This window comes from Argentina anserina, chromosome 3 (assembly GCF_933775445.1).
Source record: "Argentina anserina chromosome 3, drPotAnse1.1, whole genome shotgun sequence".
NCBI lineage: Eukaryota > Viridiplantae > Streptophyta > Magnoliopsida > Rosales > Rosaceae > Argentina > Argentina anserina.
The window spans coordinates 2,074,842-2,091,566 of NC_065874.1; the positions used below are offsets into that span (position 1 = coordinate 2,074,842).

Consider the following 16,725-nt stretch of genomic DNA (forward strand, 5'->3'; position numbering starts at 1 on the left):
TTAGCAACTAGTCTTAGAGTGAAGTGGTGAAGTGGTGAAGTGATGAGTGACATATTTCATACGACCATAGATGCATTTTCCGATCCTAGTTTTTCAAAATATATCATGGAGCTTGTAAAAATCATAGAGTTCTATGATATTTTGATTTTGATTAAAAAAAAAAGTTCATAGAGCTAATGTCATTGGAAAACAGGCATAACGTCGAAACAGCCAAACGGGAGCTAATTAGCTTAGCTAATACATTTATCTATTCTTAAAGAATTAGAATGAGATAAAGGCAAAATCACCCATTGACTTTGAATTTGATCGGGTCCCAAATTCTATACTGCATTGTCGGAACTGAGTCTCTTGATTCCCTGAACCTTGTATCAGAAATGGACCAAATTGAGCACAAGTACGTAACCGTCCAAGGCCTTAAGCTCCACGTCGTCGACATCGGAACAGGTCAGCACTCCCGGAAAACCATGCAATCAAGTACTGTTGCTCATTTAGTTAGTTAACGTTCTTCCTAGATAGTAGTCTGATCGTATTTTTCAGGTCCCAACGTGGTCGTGTTCCTGCATGGCTTCCCAGAGATATGGTACTCATGGCGCCACCAGATGATCGCTGTAGCCAACGCCGGGTTCCGGTCTATTGCGCCGGACTACCGGGGTTACGGACTTTCCGACCTTCCACCCGAACCCGAGAAGACCTCCTCCCATGACCTCATCAATGATATCCTTGGAATTCTTGATGCTCTTGCTATCCCTAAGGTACCACCGTACGTACCATAGAAAAGTACTACTACTCTGACTAAGAATTTGCAGTACTGATTTGTCCATTCCTCTTATGTCGATCTCTAGATTGGGATTATGGGAACTCCAATTTGTTTGTTGAGTGCTTTTATATAGTTAAAGTTTGAATCTTCATAGGGTAGGTTCTTGTCGCATCTTGGTTGTGTTCAATTTGTTGATGGATGCTACCTTTTTCTCTGTGTTAGTTACGAGCTTATGACTATTTCAGCCAATTTCCTATAGAAGTAGAACTCTGGTTGTGTTTGTTACTAGAGGCATAGAGCAACCAAGTGCAAATGATCCTAATATATAGAATCTCAAATTGATGTAACAGTGTAACATGTTCATCTGTCGCTGATCTAATGCAGTTGATATAGGTCTTCCTTGTCGGAAAGGATTTTCGACCGGCATACTTATTCGCCCTTCTGCACCCAGAAAAGGTGTTGGGAGTTGTAACAATTGGAGTTCCATACAGGCCACCATCAACTAGTTCTCCATACAATAAAGACCTCCCTGAAGGTTTCTACATTAACAGATGGCGAGTAAGGATTAATTTTGTCATGTTATATGTTCAATGTCTTCACTATACCATGACTTGCTTCAGTTGCTTGCGATGTAATTTTGGGCTCTATCATAGGAACCTGGCAGGGCTGAAGCTGATTTTGGACGCTTTGATGCAAAAACAGTTGTTCGAAATGTTTACATCCTTTTCTCAAGAAGTGAATTACCAATAGCTGCAGAAAACCAAGAGATCATGGACTTGGTGGACTCGTCGACACCTCTTCCCCCTTGGTTCACTGAGGAAGATCTTGAAGCGTATGGAAATTTGTACGAAAAATCGGGTTTCCGAACTGCTTTGCAAATGCCATATAGGTACGTAGTGTAACTGATCTTACAATCTACTTAATTATAGCACCAATTTCCAAGTATAACATCGAAAGAGCTAGCTAGCTTGTGTGTGCTTCTAAAAGACTTTACACTTTCACCTTCCATACTATAGACAGTTGATGTTAAGGACACTGATCTGAAATGATCAGAGATATAGCGTTTGAAATTAGTGAAAACGTACCCGGCCTGTTAGCTAGAGTACTAGACAAAGTTACAAGTCTTTAGTGATTTTCTGATCCAACTTAATTAGTTTCATAAATTGACAGGGCATCCACACACGATTTGGGGGGCACAACTGACTCAATCGTTAGAGTTCCAGTGCTATTTATAATGGGAAACAATGATTGCCTGCTGAAATTTCCAGGGATAGAACATTACATAAACAGTGGAAAGTTGAGTGACTTTGTACCTGATTTGGAGATTGTATCTCTGCCGGAAGGTACACATTTTGTTCAAGAACAATCACCTGCACAGGTTAATGAGCTCATCCTCACCTTCCTCGGAAAGCACATTTGATCCCTCATCCTTGTACGTTGATTAACAGAGATGAAGTTTGACTATCTTAGTATGTAATTTTGTACAATCGAATTAGGCAGTTTTGTAATCAATAAATGGCTTATAGTCATATGGTAGTATCTCTACCGAGGAGTAATTATTATGTGTACCTGACACACCACGTGCACTGTCATGTGGTGCACCCAGCCAATTATATTACATCATGGTATAATTAACATGTACGCACTGAAAATAACAAAAGTGTATTTACAAATAAGAACCAATCAAAAACAATCTCGGTAAAAAATTAACAAATAACATTAAGGGTGTACACTACGTGAAATATGTAGTCGGTGTATATAATAATTTCTCCCCACGAAGTATCTGAATTCCAAATGAGTGATAATATGATAATTATAAAATTTTAATAGTGTTAATTTATTTAATAGGATCAACAATAGAATGCGCAAAAGTCTTTGTCAATAATATTTTCTCTTCCTAATTAAGTAATTATCACGAATAAATTAATATTTAAATAAAGTTAATTCGCGTTAGGAATTTGAATCTAGATTGAGTTATCTCGTCTCAAATTTGACTTTGAACGAGAATGGAAAAAAAAATCGACCCTAATTAGAAAAATTTAGTAATAGACGATTAGACTCCTACATTTTCATTATGGTCAAATCCTAGATAGCAGAATAAATTTCACACCTAAATTGAAGGTTACTGAATATGCATTTTGACTATTCTTACAGTCCGATCCCCAAGATTCTCTGTTCAAAGACCAATATATTCTTTTGGCTCCAGTCCATCAGTCCATTTGTCCCAACTTCTCTCTTATTCTCTGAAGTTTGTACCAGAAAATGGACCAGATTCAGCACAAGTACGTAACCGTACATGGCCTGAACCTCCACGTCGCCGACATCGGAACCGGTCAGAACATATCCCTGAAAACCATGCAATCAAAGTACCGTCCTTTACACCGTAGTTGCTATTATTCTCGGTCTCATCGAATACTTCCGGTCGTGTTTTTCAGGTCCCAATGTGGTCGTGTTCCTGCACGGATTCCCAGAAATCTGGTACTCATGGCGCCACCAGATGATCGCCGCAGCCACCGCAGGGTTCCGGGCCATTGCGCCCGACTACCGCGGGTACGGACTCTCCGACCAGCCACCCGAACCAGAGAAGGCAACCTTCCATGACCTCATCAATGACCTCCTTGGAATTCTCGATGCTTTAGCCATTCCCAAGGTAATTGATCGAGGAATTACATTACCAGTTTGATTTCTTTCTTTTAATTTGCAATTACTTGTTGGGGACCTTGGATCTTGATTGCTTCAAGATTAGTACATGATCAAAACCTCTACTTTGTCTTTGAATTGTGGGAATAAATGGATAATATAAAATTATGAATATGATTCCTTTAATATGATTGATGTTTTGGTTTTGAACATTCAAGCCCCTCTAAACTCTAAAAGTACTTGTTTTGATATCATTGGTGTGTTTGGACACGAAGAAAAAAAAAGATATTTTAATTAAAAGTGAGGATTTTATAATTTCAGAAGACAATTTTCTCGTTTGGCAATTATAAATTGAAAATTATAAATTTGTGTGGAAAAATAAAATAATAGATTCGTTGTTTAAATTCCCTACAAAATAAGTGTCATTTTCAAATTCTTTATAGGCTCAATTATCTTTCCAACAAAAAAAATACTCCTTTTTATATGTCCTCTTCAATTTATTTTAAACTTTCTTAATCTATCACAAATTTCAAATTCCACATAAATATAACCAAACAGTATAATTCGCAATTAAAAAATTTCGGATTAATAAATTTTAAAATATCATTATTTATAAACTCCTATGAATTTTATAATTTACTCGTCCAAAGCACGGTACCATAAAACTGCAGACTTTAGTCTAATAAAAGAGTTGCTTGGAATGCGTAGACTTCTACACTGTTTAATTGTGTTTCTTAGTCTGCAACATGTCATCATACAATGTGATAAAAACACTGTAAAATACTAATATGTGGGTTTACGTAGGTTTTCCTAGTTGGAAAAGATTTTGGATCCCGATCGGCATACTTGTTTGCCCTTCTACACCCGGAAAGGGTCTCAGGAGTTGTAACATTAGGAGCTCCATACAGACCACCAACAAGTCGTTCCGTGTACGACGAATCCCTCCCTGAAGGTTTTTACATCAACAGATGGCAGGTAGCTAGGGATTCACTGTTTGGTCACTGTTTTCATCTATTCAATATGTGCACCACCATGGCTTGGTTGTATTGAAAGTCCGACCTCTATTATAGGAACCTGGCCGGGCAGAAGCTGATTTTGGACGACTTGATGCAAAAACAGTTGTTCGGAATGTTTACATCCTTTTCTCAAGAAGTGAACTTCCAATAGCTGCAGAAAACCAGGAGATCATGGACATGGTGGACTCATCTACACCTCTTCCCCCATGGTTTACTGAGGAAGATCTTGAAGCATATGGGAAGCTGTATGAGAGATCAGGTTTCCGAACTGCACTGCGAGTTCCATATAGGTAATTGGATGCAATTTATGATACATCTTCCGTTGAGTATCTAAAAGCACTTGCAGCGCTTGTCAAATACTATCAAATGTGCATTGTTATTACTCCTACCATTAGTCACTTCGCACATTAGACAGTTGTTGGTAAACGACATTGATATGAAATGATCAAACCAAGCATTTGAAAGTAGTTCTACACCTCTTAACTAGAAATGTTGCAAGTACTTAATGATTTTACTTGTTTTACATATTGACAGGGTGATTAAAGAAGATTTGGGCATAACCATTGATCCAACTATTCAAGTTCCAGTGCTGAATATAATGGGGAACAAGGATTATTCATTCAAATTTCCAGGGATAGCAGATTACATAAACAGTGGAAAGATGAAAGAGTTTGTCGCCAATTTAGAGATTGTGTTTCTCCCTGAAGGAACTCATTTTGTTCAAGAACAATTCCCTGACCAGATAAATGAGCTCATCCTCACCTTCCTCGGAAAGCACATTTGATTAGATGAAAAAAATTGTCCAAGTTTCCAGAGAGAAGATAGGGAAGAATACCAACTTCCTTCTTCTGTTCTGAGATCTTGACATAGCTTTACCCCGATACTGAAATAAGGCGAATCTGCCATTAAGAGATTTTCCTAAATATGAGAAAGACCTTTTCCTTAGTGGTCTGAAAAAAATAAAACATCCGTTTTTATTTTCCTGCATCAGTGAAATCTACAATTAGGAACCTCAGAAACTATAGTCCTGATAATGATTTTGCAGGCACTTGGCACACTGGTTACCAAAGAACAATATTGCAGCACTTGTGCAAGCATGTGGAGAACTGCTGATGACTAATAAAAAGAGCAGAATAACATTTTTCCATAAATAAACTCTAATCATATATTCATATTCATGATCAAATTGAAAGACCATAGAGTTCCATTATCATCTACAAGACAACCATTGACAAACTTCTAATAACATTTTTCCCATTGTAATGAGGAAAATGAACATGTGCCTTATTTCAATATCAAAGTAAATCTGTTTCATTTTCAAGTGAAATTCTTGAACTATTTTTTTTTGTAAGTTGACAACTTGTTAACTAAGTTGACTTTTCAGTCACAAAAAAACTACGTTGACTATTAGTTTGCGTATTCTTATTCAGTACGACTCAAGTGAAACACACTGCTACTTTCTTTGTTTCACTCTATCTCTTCCTCCAAACATGGACCAAATCCAACACAAGTACATCACTACCGTAGACGGCCTGAAGCTCCACGTGGCCGACATTGGAACAGGTAACTCTCCGATCCCCTCTACCTCTTTTTCTCCATTCTAAACATCATAGAATCACTCATGGTTGTGTGTTTCAGGCCCCAACGTGGTCGTGTTTTTACACGGCTTCCGGAAATATGGTACACGTGGCGCCACCAGATGATCGCTATGGCCAACGCCGGGTTCCGAGCCATCGCTCCCGACTACCGTGGATATGGGCTCTCCGATCCTCCTCCACAACCAGAGAAGGCCACCTTCCTTGATCTTGACAATGACCTCCTTGCAATTCTTGATGCCCTTGCCATTCCTAAGGTACCAATTTTGGTTTCTTGTTCTCTTAGTTAATATAAATTCATTTGAAAAAGTCGGGATCTTGGATTTTGTTAAGATGTGGTACATGATAAAGAAGCCTGCTTTAGTTCTGTTTTGGGTTACAAGCAGAAATGAAGTTGAACATGATGAGCTTGGTTCATCTGATTTGGCTACTTCACCTGCTTGGCTGCTTGTATATATCCAGAAAATTGTAGACTTTGGTCAAGTTTGTTTCTAATTTGGTTTCCGTTGTTGATTTAAGCAACTTGTAAAACTTGGTTGTGGAACTCTTTTGTTCATGTTGCTAGCTAGAGACAGATGAGCATTGCATTATGTACTAAAATGCGCGCACACACACACACACATTTACATTTCTCTTATCATTTACATTTCTTACATATTCCTCATTTCTTTGCTCACAACTCATTTGGTCAATGTTTGACACCCTGGAAATAGAAAATCTAGGAGAGAAATGCAAGTGGGAATTCAAATGATAGAATTGTCACTCTAAGGAAAGAGAAATGTTAATTTGGAAAGAAAAAAAACTCCCTTCACTATTAATTCTGATGGAGAAATGGATGTGTGATCGGGTAAACAATATGATTTGAGAAATGGATCCTCTCGTTCCTAAACTTACCGATTTAGACTTACTCCTAAGTCCTTAATATCGTGCAACACTGCAACACATAAAGTCATTTAACGATAAGTCATTACCTACAAAAATTAGTAATTAAAATGGGGACATGATCGACCTGGCGGATACCACAGTGAGTCATATAAGACTCATTTTTTTACTGTAATACCCTCATTTCGGATTGGTAATAGTCGTATTCGACTCCCCTACTAGTCAACACGTTGCGTATTCTACAAATCATCGTCGGCAACGTCTTACATGCTCAATTACTTAAAATATCGGTATTTTAACGTGTTAATAATATAATAACGATTAATTAGTATTAAAAGTAATAATTTAATGTTCCAAATTAATATAAAGATAAGCGAGTATTAAAACTATGAGTACGCAAGAACAACGACACCCTAACCACCCTGCTCTACTTAAACTAAGACATTATTGAAACCTCCGCACTTCACTGTCTTCATTTTCTCAATTGCTCTGACCATGGATCGAATCCAGCACAAGTTCATAACCGTGGAAGGCCTCAAGCTCCACGTCGCCGACGTCGGAACAGGTCAGCAGCAATCCCATAATCATCTTTCACCTCATTACTCGATTTCAAACTCTTATTCAGTTTGTCGATCGATCACTGTGTTTCAGGTCCCAATGTGGTCTTGTTCCTGCACGGATTCCCAGAAATATGGTACAGTTGGCGCCACCAGATGATTGCTGCTGCTGACGCCGGTTTCCGGGCCATCACCCCCGACTACCGTGGACACGGTCTTTCCGACTTACCGGCCGAACCGGACAAGGCTTCCTACCGTGACCTTGTCAGTGACGTCCTTGCTATTCTTGAAGCCCTTTCTATTACTAAGGTATTAACAAACTACCACCTCAATCCAAGTTTACGTTTACTGATTTCATTTGTATTTCTTTAGCTTATTGGATCTCTAAAGTGTTTGGAATGGAGCATAATTTGAAGATTAATTTTTTTTGTATTTAGGCTTTTTCTTCCCTAGCCTTAATTTTGAATATATGAAGTTAGTTAAATTGTTTATTAGCTCTTCTTGTTTGATCAAGCAAAGGGGTATGCATATTGAGGAATTTTAGAGCATATAGATGCTAGCTATGCTTGTGACTTGTGAGCCAAATCTTGATGTTTCCTAGAACAGATCGAGTACAATGCAACAATGTTCCTCGGTGACCCTTGCATTATATACACAGGTTTTTGTTGTGGCAAAAGATTATGGATGTTGGCCAGCATATATACTTGCTCTTCTTTACCCAGATAGGATCTTGGGAGTTGTAACACTAGGAGTGGCATACATTCCAGCTTCAAGTCGTCCCAGTTTCACGGAATCCCTCCCGGAAGGGTTCTACATCTCAAGATTTCGAGTAGGCAATACTTGCTTATGTAAACAGTTCATTCACTTCACTATCATTTACTTACTTGTAGGATAGCTCTGAGCTAGTGACAACCTCTATGTTATATAGGAACCAGGCAGGGCTGAAGCTGATTTTGGGCGTTTTGATGGGACAACAGTTTTTCGTAATATTTACATCCTTTTCTCCAGTAGTGAAATCCCAATAGCTGCCGAAAACCAGGAGATCATGGACTTGGTTGACCCCTCAACACCTCTTCCTCCTTGGTTCTCTGAGGAAGATCTTAAAGCATATGGTGCTTTATATGAGAGAACAGGTTTTCAGACTGCATTGCAGATCACATATAGGTAAGTACAAACAATCCTGAATTCCTGATAACTGGGTTTTGTTGCAGTGGAGACTTGATAATTATTAGAGTTTATTACATGTGTTCGACAGGTCCAAGTCAGATAACATGGGTATAACAGAGCTACTTGTTAAGGTTCCGGTGCTTGTTATAATTGCAGAGAAGGATTACTTTCTAAAGTTTCCAGGGATAGAGGACAGTATAACCAGTGGAAAGGTGAAAGAGTTTACATCTGATTTGGAGCTTGTGTATATGCCAGAGGGAACACATTTTGCTCAAGAACAATTTCCAGACCAGTTCAATCAGCTAATGCTCACCTTCCTCAAAAAGCACATCTGATTTCCCCAAATGAAGTTTTATGTATGGTTTTAGAGAGATTATGTGAAACTCTTAAAGGATTATGATGTGGAAGTTAGAATAATCTGTTGCGGCATATAATTTTCTGAAGTACTAAAATAAGGTAATAACTTCATTTTGAAGTCCATTATAAGACTAGTGTAGGGGTTTGAATTCGGATGTGGCTGTAATTGTTTAATTCCGATCACTATCAGAATGTGTGAGGGAAGGGTTGATGGTATAACGGTTCCAGTAAGCAAAAGTTTGACTAAAATCCACTGTTTCTGATTTGGTCCGTGAATTCTACGTTGTCCTGGGACAACTGCAAGTTAGGGATTTGTGTAACACTGGAAAAGTTTGCTACGACATACATGTACACAGCACAAAACAAAAACGAGATATTTTCATTTCGTTTTATCATCTATTGTATACAAGCAGATCTCTCTAACTGCTACAAAATGGTTAAAAAGACGAGATACAAAAGAATAGCTCAGTGGAGTGAACAAAAAAAGAAATTAAGGAAGCACTGCACAAGCAAAAAGGCCTGTGGTCAGTTCAAACACAATGTGCAGCTGAAATTCAAACCCTATAGGAGTCGTGGAGTGTAATGTGAACTACAATTCATCTGAATGGAAGGCCAAACCTGTACAGGATCTCCATCTCTGAAGCTCTCATCGTAGCCTACATGATTCAATTACTTCGCTTACGACTTTATGAGTCTCTGGTGAGATCATGTTTAACGTCAAGTGAAATGCCTGAATAAGATAGAAAGGTACATAATAGTCAGATGAGAAATATAACTTGTTATTTATGTGCAGCATCCATATATGTCAAGCATCTACGACAGAAACATCAAGTCATGCACTGTATCATGATTCAGAAAATTAAAAGTCAAATACATACCACAAATCTGTCCAATACAGGTACTAGGATAGCAAGGTTGCGATCTGGGAGACAGTCAGCAATGGCATCACGTACACCCTTACTGAAGACAAAAAGAATTGTATGTAAATAGAAACCCCTACTGTATCCTGAAATTGAGTAAAAAGCGAGAATGAGGGAAGAAAAAACAACCTTTCAGTTGAAAGAAATGCTAAAAGTAGGGCAGCATAAGCTTCTACTATCATTTTCTCAGCTTCTTGTTCTCCTTGCAACACAACTGCCTCATCATCCTGTATAATACAATATGTTCACAATAAGAACTTCAGAAGACAAATATCATCAGATAGCTTCTCTGTATCATTGTTGAAATCGTTTTTTTTTAATCTATTACATTCATTATCTCCATAAAATCATATTAGCAAATTCCATAGACAATGTCACTCACTGGCAAAACTCTTCCTTCTTCGGAACACTCGCCTGCACCCTGGTTAGCTAGGAATATAGAGCATATTAGCAGAATTAGATCCTTGTGATTTTCCTGTTCAAACCCATCTGAAATAGGCAAGTGAACACTGACTGCAGCGAGCCGTGATCTGGAATTAACAATGTTTTAAAAAAGAAAATTTAGAATACGATCCTGCCAATCTGATAATCAGAACAAAAGGCTAATACTGCTGCCCCATTTAAGCTCATATACATAAGAAAATGCATACACGGTCAGCAACTTTCAGAACAAAACAATGCCTATCCAACTTCTCAAGTACATCGGTCTATTAGACTACTATCTTGAACCGCTACCAAGTGCAACACAACACTATGGTGTGTCCCAATCAGAGCATCTTACATCGTCTAATGAGATACATTAGAGTACTAAAGAGATAACACCTGGCAATAAAAGAGCACTTGCTTATCATATGTCTTGATACATCCATCTAATGAACACTACAATGACTTACCAGCAAGTGAAACAAATCACTAGGGTGCAATTGGCTGATCCAATAAGAATCTCATAATCAACTTAGCACATCTGGAAATTGACTTTCAAAATTCTACTTTGGGGTACAACTAATCAATCAGGAACAATCATAGAGGAAAATAACCAGAGTCAGCAACTTATAACTGTAAGTGCTTTCTTTCCAACTTCTTAAGTCCATCTGGCTCTGTATGTTAAATTACTATTATGAATCATCACCATGGGCAACAAAACACAAATGTATGACCCCAATTAGTCTATAAGGAACGCTACGTTCAACTCCTAACATTTGAAGATAGATTTGAAATTCCCTCTAAGATTTTTATATGACCCTAACACAACATTTCCAAGCTCAATACCACAGCAGCATATAACATAATCATAAAGAACCGCACAAAACCAAGAGTCAAACTAACCTGTTTTGACCATCTTTCTCAACCAAGTTTACAAGCAGGCCCAAAATAGCAACAAGGAAATCTAGCTCTTGATCTGTAAGATGTCTACCATTCTGATTGTCCATTTCAATACTTGAGGTATTGTCATTTCTCTCACTGAAGGGAGATGAGAATGATGGAAAGTGGCTAGCAATCAAGGAAGACATAGTCTCCAGTCCGCCATCCGCAGCAATTTGCTGACAACCAACAGGATTCTCATTTGCTAAGTTCATCAGAACCTGCCAAGAAAATTTATGAGCTTCACATTTCAATCTTTCCTTCTGTATATGTGATGCTGAGTCATCACAGTTCCCACAATGGACTCAATACCCTCTATGAAAGAACCAAGACAGGGTTTCAAATAGTAAAGGTCAGGCAGGGAAATCAATAAGGCACTCAATGGCCATGATAAGTTCTTATTTTTCTGATAAAAAGGACAGTATACTTGCATTTTGACACAATGTGTAACTATCTACTAGAGTATTAAACCACCACCCGCCACACTCTTGCATGGAAGTTGAAAAGAGAACCAGAATAGTTCATATAATATATAAAAAAAAAAAAACAAAGGCCACACAATTACCTTGACAGCAGTCAGAAGGCAGTCAGCTAAAAGACTGGAACCTTCTTTGCTAACAGCACCCGCATTGGAAGTCTCCGGCATATCATGGTCTTCACCAATACTCGATTCTGCTTGGCTCATAATCAGATGCAACTGGCAATCATCATCAAGCTCCCTGAAAGCTTCTCCATTTTGTCGCACTTGAGAAATCTTTTTCTTGCCAGATAATATGTCCCACTGAGAAGGTTCAATATCAACTTCATCAAACGCAAATGGATCTTGACTATCCTGTGACAGGTCAACTTTAGAATCTTCAGAAATATATGATCTCTGACTGAGACCAGCATCCTCACTGGGACAATCGCTAAATGCAAAAGGATCTTGGCTCTCCTCAAGAAGTTTGTTTTTTGAGTTTTTAGACATATAGGATCTCTGACTCAGTCCAAAATCATCACCGGAACCGTAGTTAAATGCAAAAGGATCACGGCTCTCCTCCAAAAGATAATTTTTAGTGTTTTTAGAATTATAGGACCTTCGACCGAAACCACTATCCTTCCGTGAACCATAGTTCAATGTGCGTGTTCCCCCACTTAAAAGGGTTGCTGTACCACTAGATGAGCCATTTCTGGAAGAACTAAGTCTTGTCTTCAACGAATATGTGTCAGTCATTGACGTGCTGGTAGTTTCTGAACTGGATATAGTATACACAACGCGAGAAGTAGACACTAATCCATTGCTCTGACATTTGCGGGAACCTTTCTTGGAGGCATATTCATTCCCATTAGCAAGATTATGACACTTGTCAACAGATACACTTCTATGTAGATAAAGCCCTGTAGAACAAGTGAACAACACCATTAAACATTAGAAACAACAAAAAAAGAAAATACCAAGTAGAATTCACATCAGAAACTTAAGTTACCTGATAGAATACTGATGGTACTTATAACAAGTTCTGTGAAAGATATGGGCTTGTCCATCGGATCCAACCTTCCTTTCATTTGAAGCAAGTGGCTCTGGTACGGAAAGACAGATGTCAATATTTATTTCCCTATTTATAACTACTAAAATCCAATATCAAAAAGAGATAAGGATAGCACTATTAGTCTATTACATATGAGAGAGATAGTGAGTAGGGGTGGGAATCTACATGACTTTTAGCTATACCTGGTTCTCTTTGCTCAGGAATGTAGCATTTTCCATGATCTTCAAGCATTTTAAAAGCAGAACCAGGTTCCGCACCATGTCGATTTCCATTTCCCAAGTAGAAGGAGCATTACCTTTTAGCCAACCCTGCACATTAATTTTTCGCACTAAGAAAAAATACTTGGCCACAATAATAATTAAGAAAAAAAAAAGATATAAAAACAAAATATTTAGATATACAAAAACTTATCATGTAATGATTTTGGTATTTGGTTTTGGACTTTTCTTGAAAGGAAGTGACATCTTACCGCACATTAATTATGTTAACTCCAAGTAATTAATCAGGACCCACAACTGACTATCGATAAGATGACACCATACAATGTCAAACCTATTTCCCATTATTACTGTCTAAATTTCTATATGGTGTCCACACATTTCATATAAGGCTGTGCGTCATACCAATATATATGTACATATGTCCACTAGTAGCACTGCCATTCTTTCCTGTTATATGAGTCATATCTAAAGAAATATGATATAGTTAACCATGGACGTCCATAAGAAACTACAAGTAATTTTAATTATCTCTGATCACTGTTTGAAGTATTACAATTCTTTAATATCTTTCAAAAATCTAAGCCATTTCAGGTTCAATATGGAATAAAGCAGACAATGAGATAAAATAAACATACAAGCTCACACCTCCATTTTGGAATGGCAACTCATTGACACCTCAAAGACTGCATCAAGGCCTCCAAGCTCTCGTAATTTTTCCTTAAAGTTTCCCCCAGCCTGCCTTACTGTACCAGTTGTTTCTGAAGCAATCCAATTAATATAAAGAAGAAATCAATTATAGAATCCAGGACAAAACAAAGCATATTCACGATGTAAAGTTAAAAACATGGATGAAGGTTGACCAACTTAGTATCAGAAAGGAAGACTTTGAAAATTTGGTTCAAAGCCCTCAGGAATATCAGATCTTGCAGTGGATAGCTATTCTATCCAGAAAACTCCATTAGTAAATGTTACAGAATTTAACATCTAACTTATGGACATATTTTTTTTAGTATATAATGCCATGATTGTATCAATTCAGTCTTTTCCACCTATTGGGTAGTGTTTAATTTTATTTGGCCTAGAATGCTCATGCAAATGGAATATGTACAATGCTTTAGCTACTGATATAATAAATTGTAGTAATTTTAAAACAACGAGACAGTCATCAAGTTTACATTATAAAAACAGACCTTCAAGAGAAATAGTAGATAAGCAAGCTTTCTCCATAGTAAGCAAAGCTATCCATTTGGGGCATAACTCCGGCATGTTCATTTCACTTTCATCAGAAGAACTTGGTTTCATTTCCTTGCAAGTAACAAGAATCTCATGTACTTTGGAAAGAATAGCAGTCAAGCTGGAGTCTATCCTTTTTGGTGCACAATGCGAGATGTCAGCACCCAAACGCAAAGCTAGAAGCTTTCGTCCGATTTTTGGGGCTGTATCTTCAGTAATCTTTGAGACAATTGGTTTGCAGAACCTAATCAAACAATTAATAGAGCTTGGTGATTCCAAGAGAGGATCGTCCTGACCCTGCAATAGTGAAAAATGACATGCTTTCAGGATCAGCATTAGAGAGAATAAGCTTGACTTCAAAAAAAAATATGAAAACTTGAATAGGAAGTCGGAATAAAGTCCGGTACTGAACCACTTACATCACATGTCAAAACGTAGAAAATAGCTGCAGCAGCCAGATCGCTGGGTTCATCATCAAAACTGAGACCCAAGATGGCCTCGATTATCGTTTTCGCCATCCTGATAACACAGCACTTCATATCAGCACATACCCCAGAAACAAGCACACTGACAATTCCACTTAAGAACACTAACAAACCAAAAACACTTGGTACAGTTAACAATCTAAAGTAGTCAATCAAAACAGAGTTTCAAGACACACATACTTCCTGATCAAAGCCATGAACACATTCTCCAAAACATTGTCTACATCTCAAAACACACAGCAGCCAATCAAAGAACCACAAATGTTTAACAGATAGTAAAAGCAAGATTAACCTGAAACCTACATTACCAATTCACACAGTTTCAAAAATCCAACAGAAACCCATCACCAAAGTTGAAATTTTGAGCTCGAAAACGGAGCAAGAACCCACCCCTGAGTCCTGAGAAGCCGTCTCTGCTGAGAAGTAGCACAAATACCCAACAAGGACAACAAGCTCGCCCTTCTGATCCTCACCGGCTGACCTTTCCTCAGCCCATCCAGCGCGAAATTGACCTCGTCCACGTGCTCCATCATCTCCCCAAACTCCTGCGCCTCCATCAGCGTCGCCGTCGCCGCCGCCTCATTCCGCCTCGCCTTCTTCTTTAAAACGCCGCCGCTTCGAATCGGACCGGGCCTCTTTAAAGGCGGGTACGGCGGCTCCGACGAGTCTTGCGACGACGACGAGAAGTTGAAATTGAATTGGGGGACGGTGTCCTGGGAGAGCGAGATTCTGAACGGGTCGGCGCTGACGTCGTCGCCGTCGTCACCGCGGACGGCGTCGTTTAGGGTTGAGTCGGAGTAAGTCCTGGGGAGGTTCCCTCCTCCCTTGCGCCGGCCGTAAGTCCTCACAATCATTGCTACGGCGCCGTTTCGGGGGGTTCAGATGGGCATGGTCTTTAAAAAAATTGGAGGGTAGAATTGGAATTGAAAAAGATTGGGGGAGAGAGAAGAATTGCAGGGACTGGTGATCTTGAGCTGAAAGAAACAAGGAGAAGAAGCTATTTGGGGGTTTGAATCTTGAAGACGAGGTTTTTGGATTTGAAAGAAGACTGAGGAGGGCTGTGAAATTCTGTGCCTTTTGCCCTTTTTGGGTTTTTTTTTTTTTTTTTACTTGTGACCAATCACGGTTTTTATATTTTCTTGATTATATCTAAAAATGAGGGTGCTTTGGTCATTTTGGTTGGGATGGATTACAAGCGCAGTGTCGTTTGTTGCTAATGGGAGGTTGAGGTTTGACGTCAACGGCCGGAAATGGAATCGGATGGCTGCTTCGTTACCGGATCTGAATCCGGAACCAGCGTCCTCCTCAACCTCTGGCTCCGGCGACGGCGGAACCCCAACCCCAGGCGACCACTGAAGGCGCCTCCATTTCGATTGTTTGTTCATTCAGATTCTTTCCCCACTTTTGTTTGTGATTTCCTTTGTTGAATTCAACCTTGTTTCAGTATGTATATGATTCATTGATTTGCTTTATTGAATCTTACATTCATTCCCACTTTGTTTGTGATTTCCTTTCTTCTGTATTGCTGTGTATGAATTGAGAAAGATAAAGGAGAAATTTAATTAAAGTCTAGAAATTTGATATTTCTTATTTTATTTGTGATGAAATTTAAAAAAAATATAAATTTTACTAGAAAAGATAAAAAGAATTTGAAGTCTGTTTTTACTGTTTATTTTCCATAAAAATGTGTAATTCCTCAATTCACAATTTTTTACATGCAATTTTAACTATTTTTTAAATTTTAAAAAATAGTATCCAAACAAAAATAATTTCAATTCTTAAAAAATTATATTACTAAAAAATAAAATTCTCATCAACAAAGTAAGATTAATTAGTCCAAACAAAGCAATATGTGAATCTTGTTTCTTCTCTTTGTTCATTACTTGATCATTCATTTCCTTCTTCATTCGGATTCTTTGACTCTCCGCGCTCTCTCTCTCTCTCAATCAATCAAGTAGATTATCAACCATTCTTTCCATTCCACCCCGTTCTTCACTGTTGGAA

The 16,725-nt window shown here is 38.3% G+C and overlaps 4 protein-coding genes across 4 annotated transcripts; 3 read left to right on the top strand and 1 right to left on the bottom strand.

Moving 5' to 3' along the window:
- The first annotated feature begins 319 nt into the window (after positions 1 to 319).
- LOC126788696 (uncharacterized) lies at positions 320 to 2,288 on the top strand. The gene is made up of 5 exons (XM_050514711.1): positions 320 to 444; positions 538 to 752; positions 1,151 to 1,315; positions 1,411 to 1,646; positions 1,928 to 2,288. Exons 1-5 carry the CDS (start codon positions 375 to 377, stop codon positions 2,175 to 2,177), a joined length of 936 nt encoding a protein of 311 aa, XP_050370668.1. The 5' UTR covers positions 320 to 374; the 3' UTR covers positions 2,178 to 2,288.
- A 669-nt stretch (positions 2,289 to 2,957) lies between these two features.
- LOC126788660 (uncharacterized) lies at positions 2,958 to 5,230 on the top strand. The gene is made up of 5 exons (XM_050514670.1): positions 2,958 to 3,089; positions 3,193 to 3,407; positions 4,202 to 4,372; positions 4,468 to 4,703; positions 4,948 to 5,230. The coding sequence occupies exons 1-5, from the start codon at positions 3,020 to 3,022 to the stop codon at positions 5,195 to 5,197; spliced, it is 942 nt and encodes a 313-aa protein (XP_050370627.1). The 5' UTR covers positions 2,958 to 3,019; the 3' UTR covers positions 5,198 to 5,230.
- Positions 5,231 to 7,291: 2,061 nt separating this feature from the next.
- Positions 7,292 to 9,208, top strand: LOC126788400 (uncharacterized). Its single transcript, XM_050514389.1, has 5 exons — positions 7,292 to 7,455; positions 7,542 to 7,756; positions 8,106 to 8,276; positions 8,376 to 8,611; positions 8,703 to 9,208. Exons 1-5 carry the CDS (start codon positions 7,386 to 7,388, stop codon positions 8,947 to 8,949), a joined length of 939 nt encoding a protein of 312 aa, XP_050370346.1. The 5' UTR covers positions 7,292 to 7,385; the 3' UTR covers positions 8,950 to 9,208.
- Positions 9,209 to 9,326: 118 nt separating this feature from the next.
- LOC126786083 (wings apart-like protein 2) lies at positions 9,327 to 15,772 on the bottom strand. Its single transcript, XM_050511794.1, has 12 exons — positions 15,112 to 15,772; positions 14,656 to 14,755; positions 14,194 to 14,533; positions 13,649 to 13,761; positions 12,965 to 13,090; positions 12,720 to 12,813; positions 11,819 to 12,630; positions 11,218 to 11,474; positions 10,274 to 10,421; positions 10,021 to 10,118; positions 9,850 to 9,931; positions 9,327 to 9,701 (listed from the first exon to the last, which is right to left on the bottom strand). The coding sequence occupies exons 1-12, from the start codon at positions 15,573 to 15,575 to the stop codon at positions 9,618 to 9,620; spliced, it is 2,718 nt and encodes a 905-aa protein (XP_050367751.1). The 5' UTR covers positions 15,576 to 15,772; the 3' UTR covers positions 9,327 to 9,617.
- Between the last annotated feature and the right edge of the window lie 953 nt (positions 15,773 to 16,725).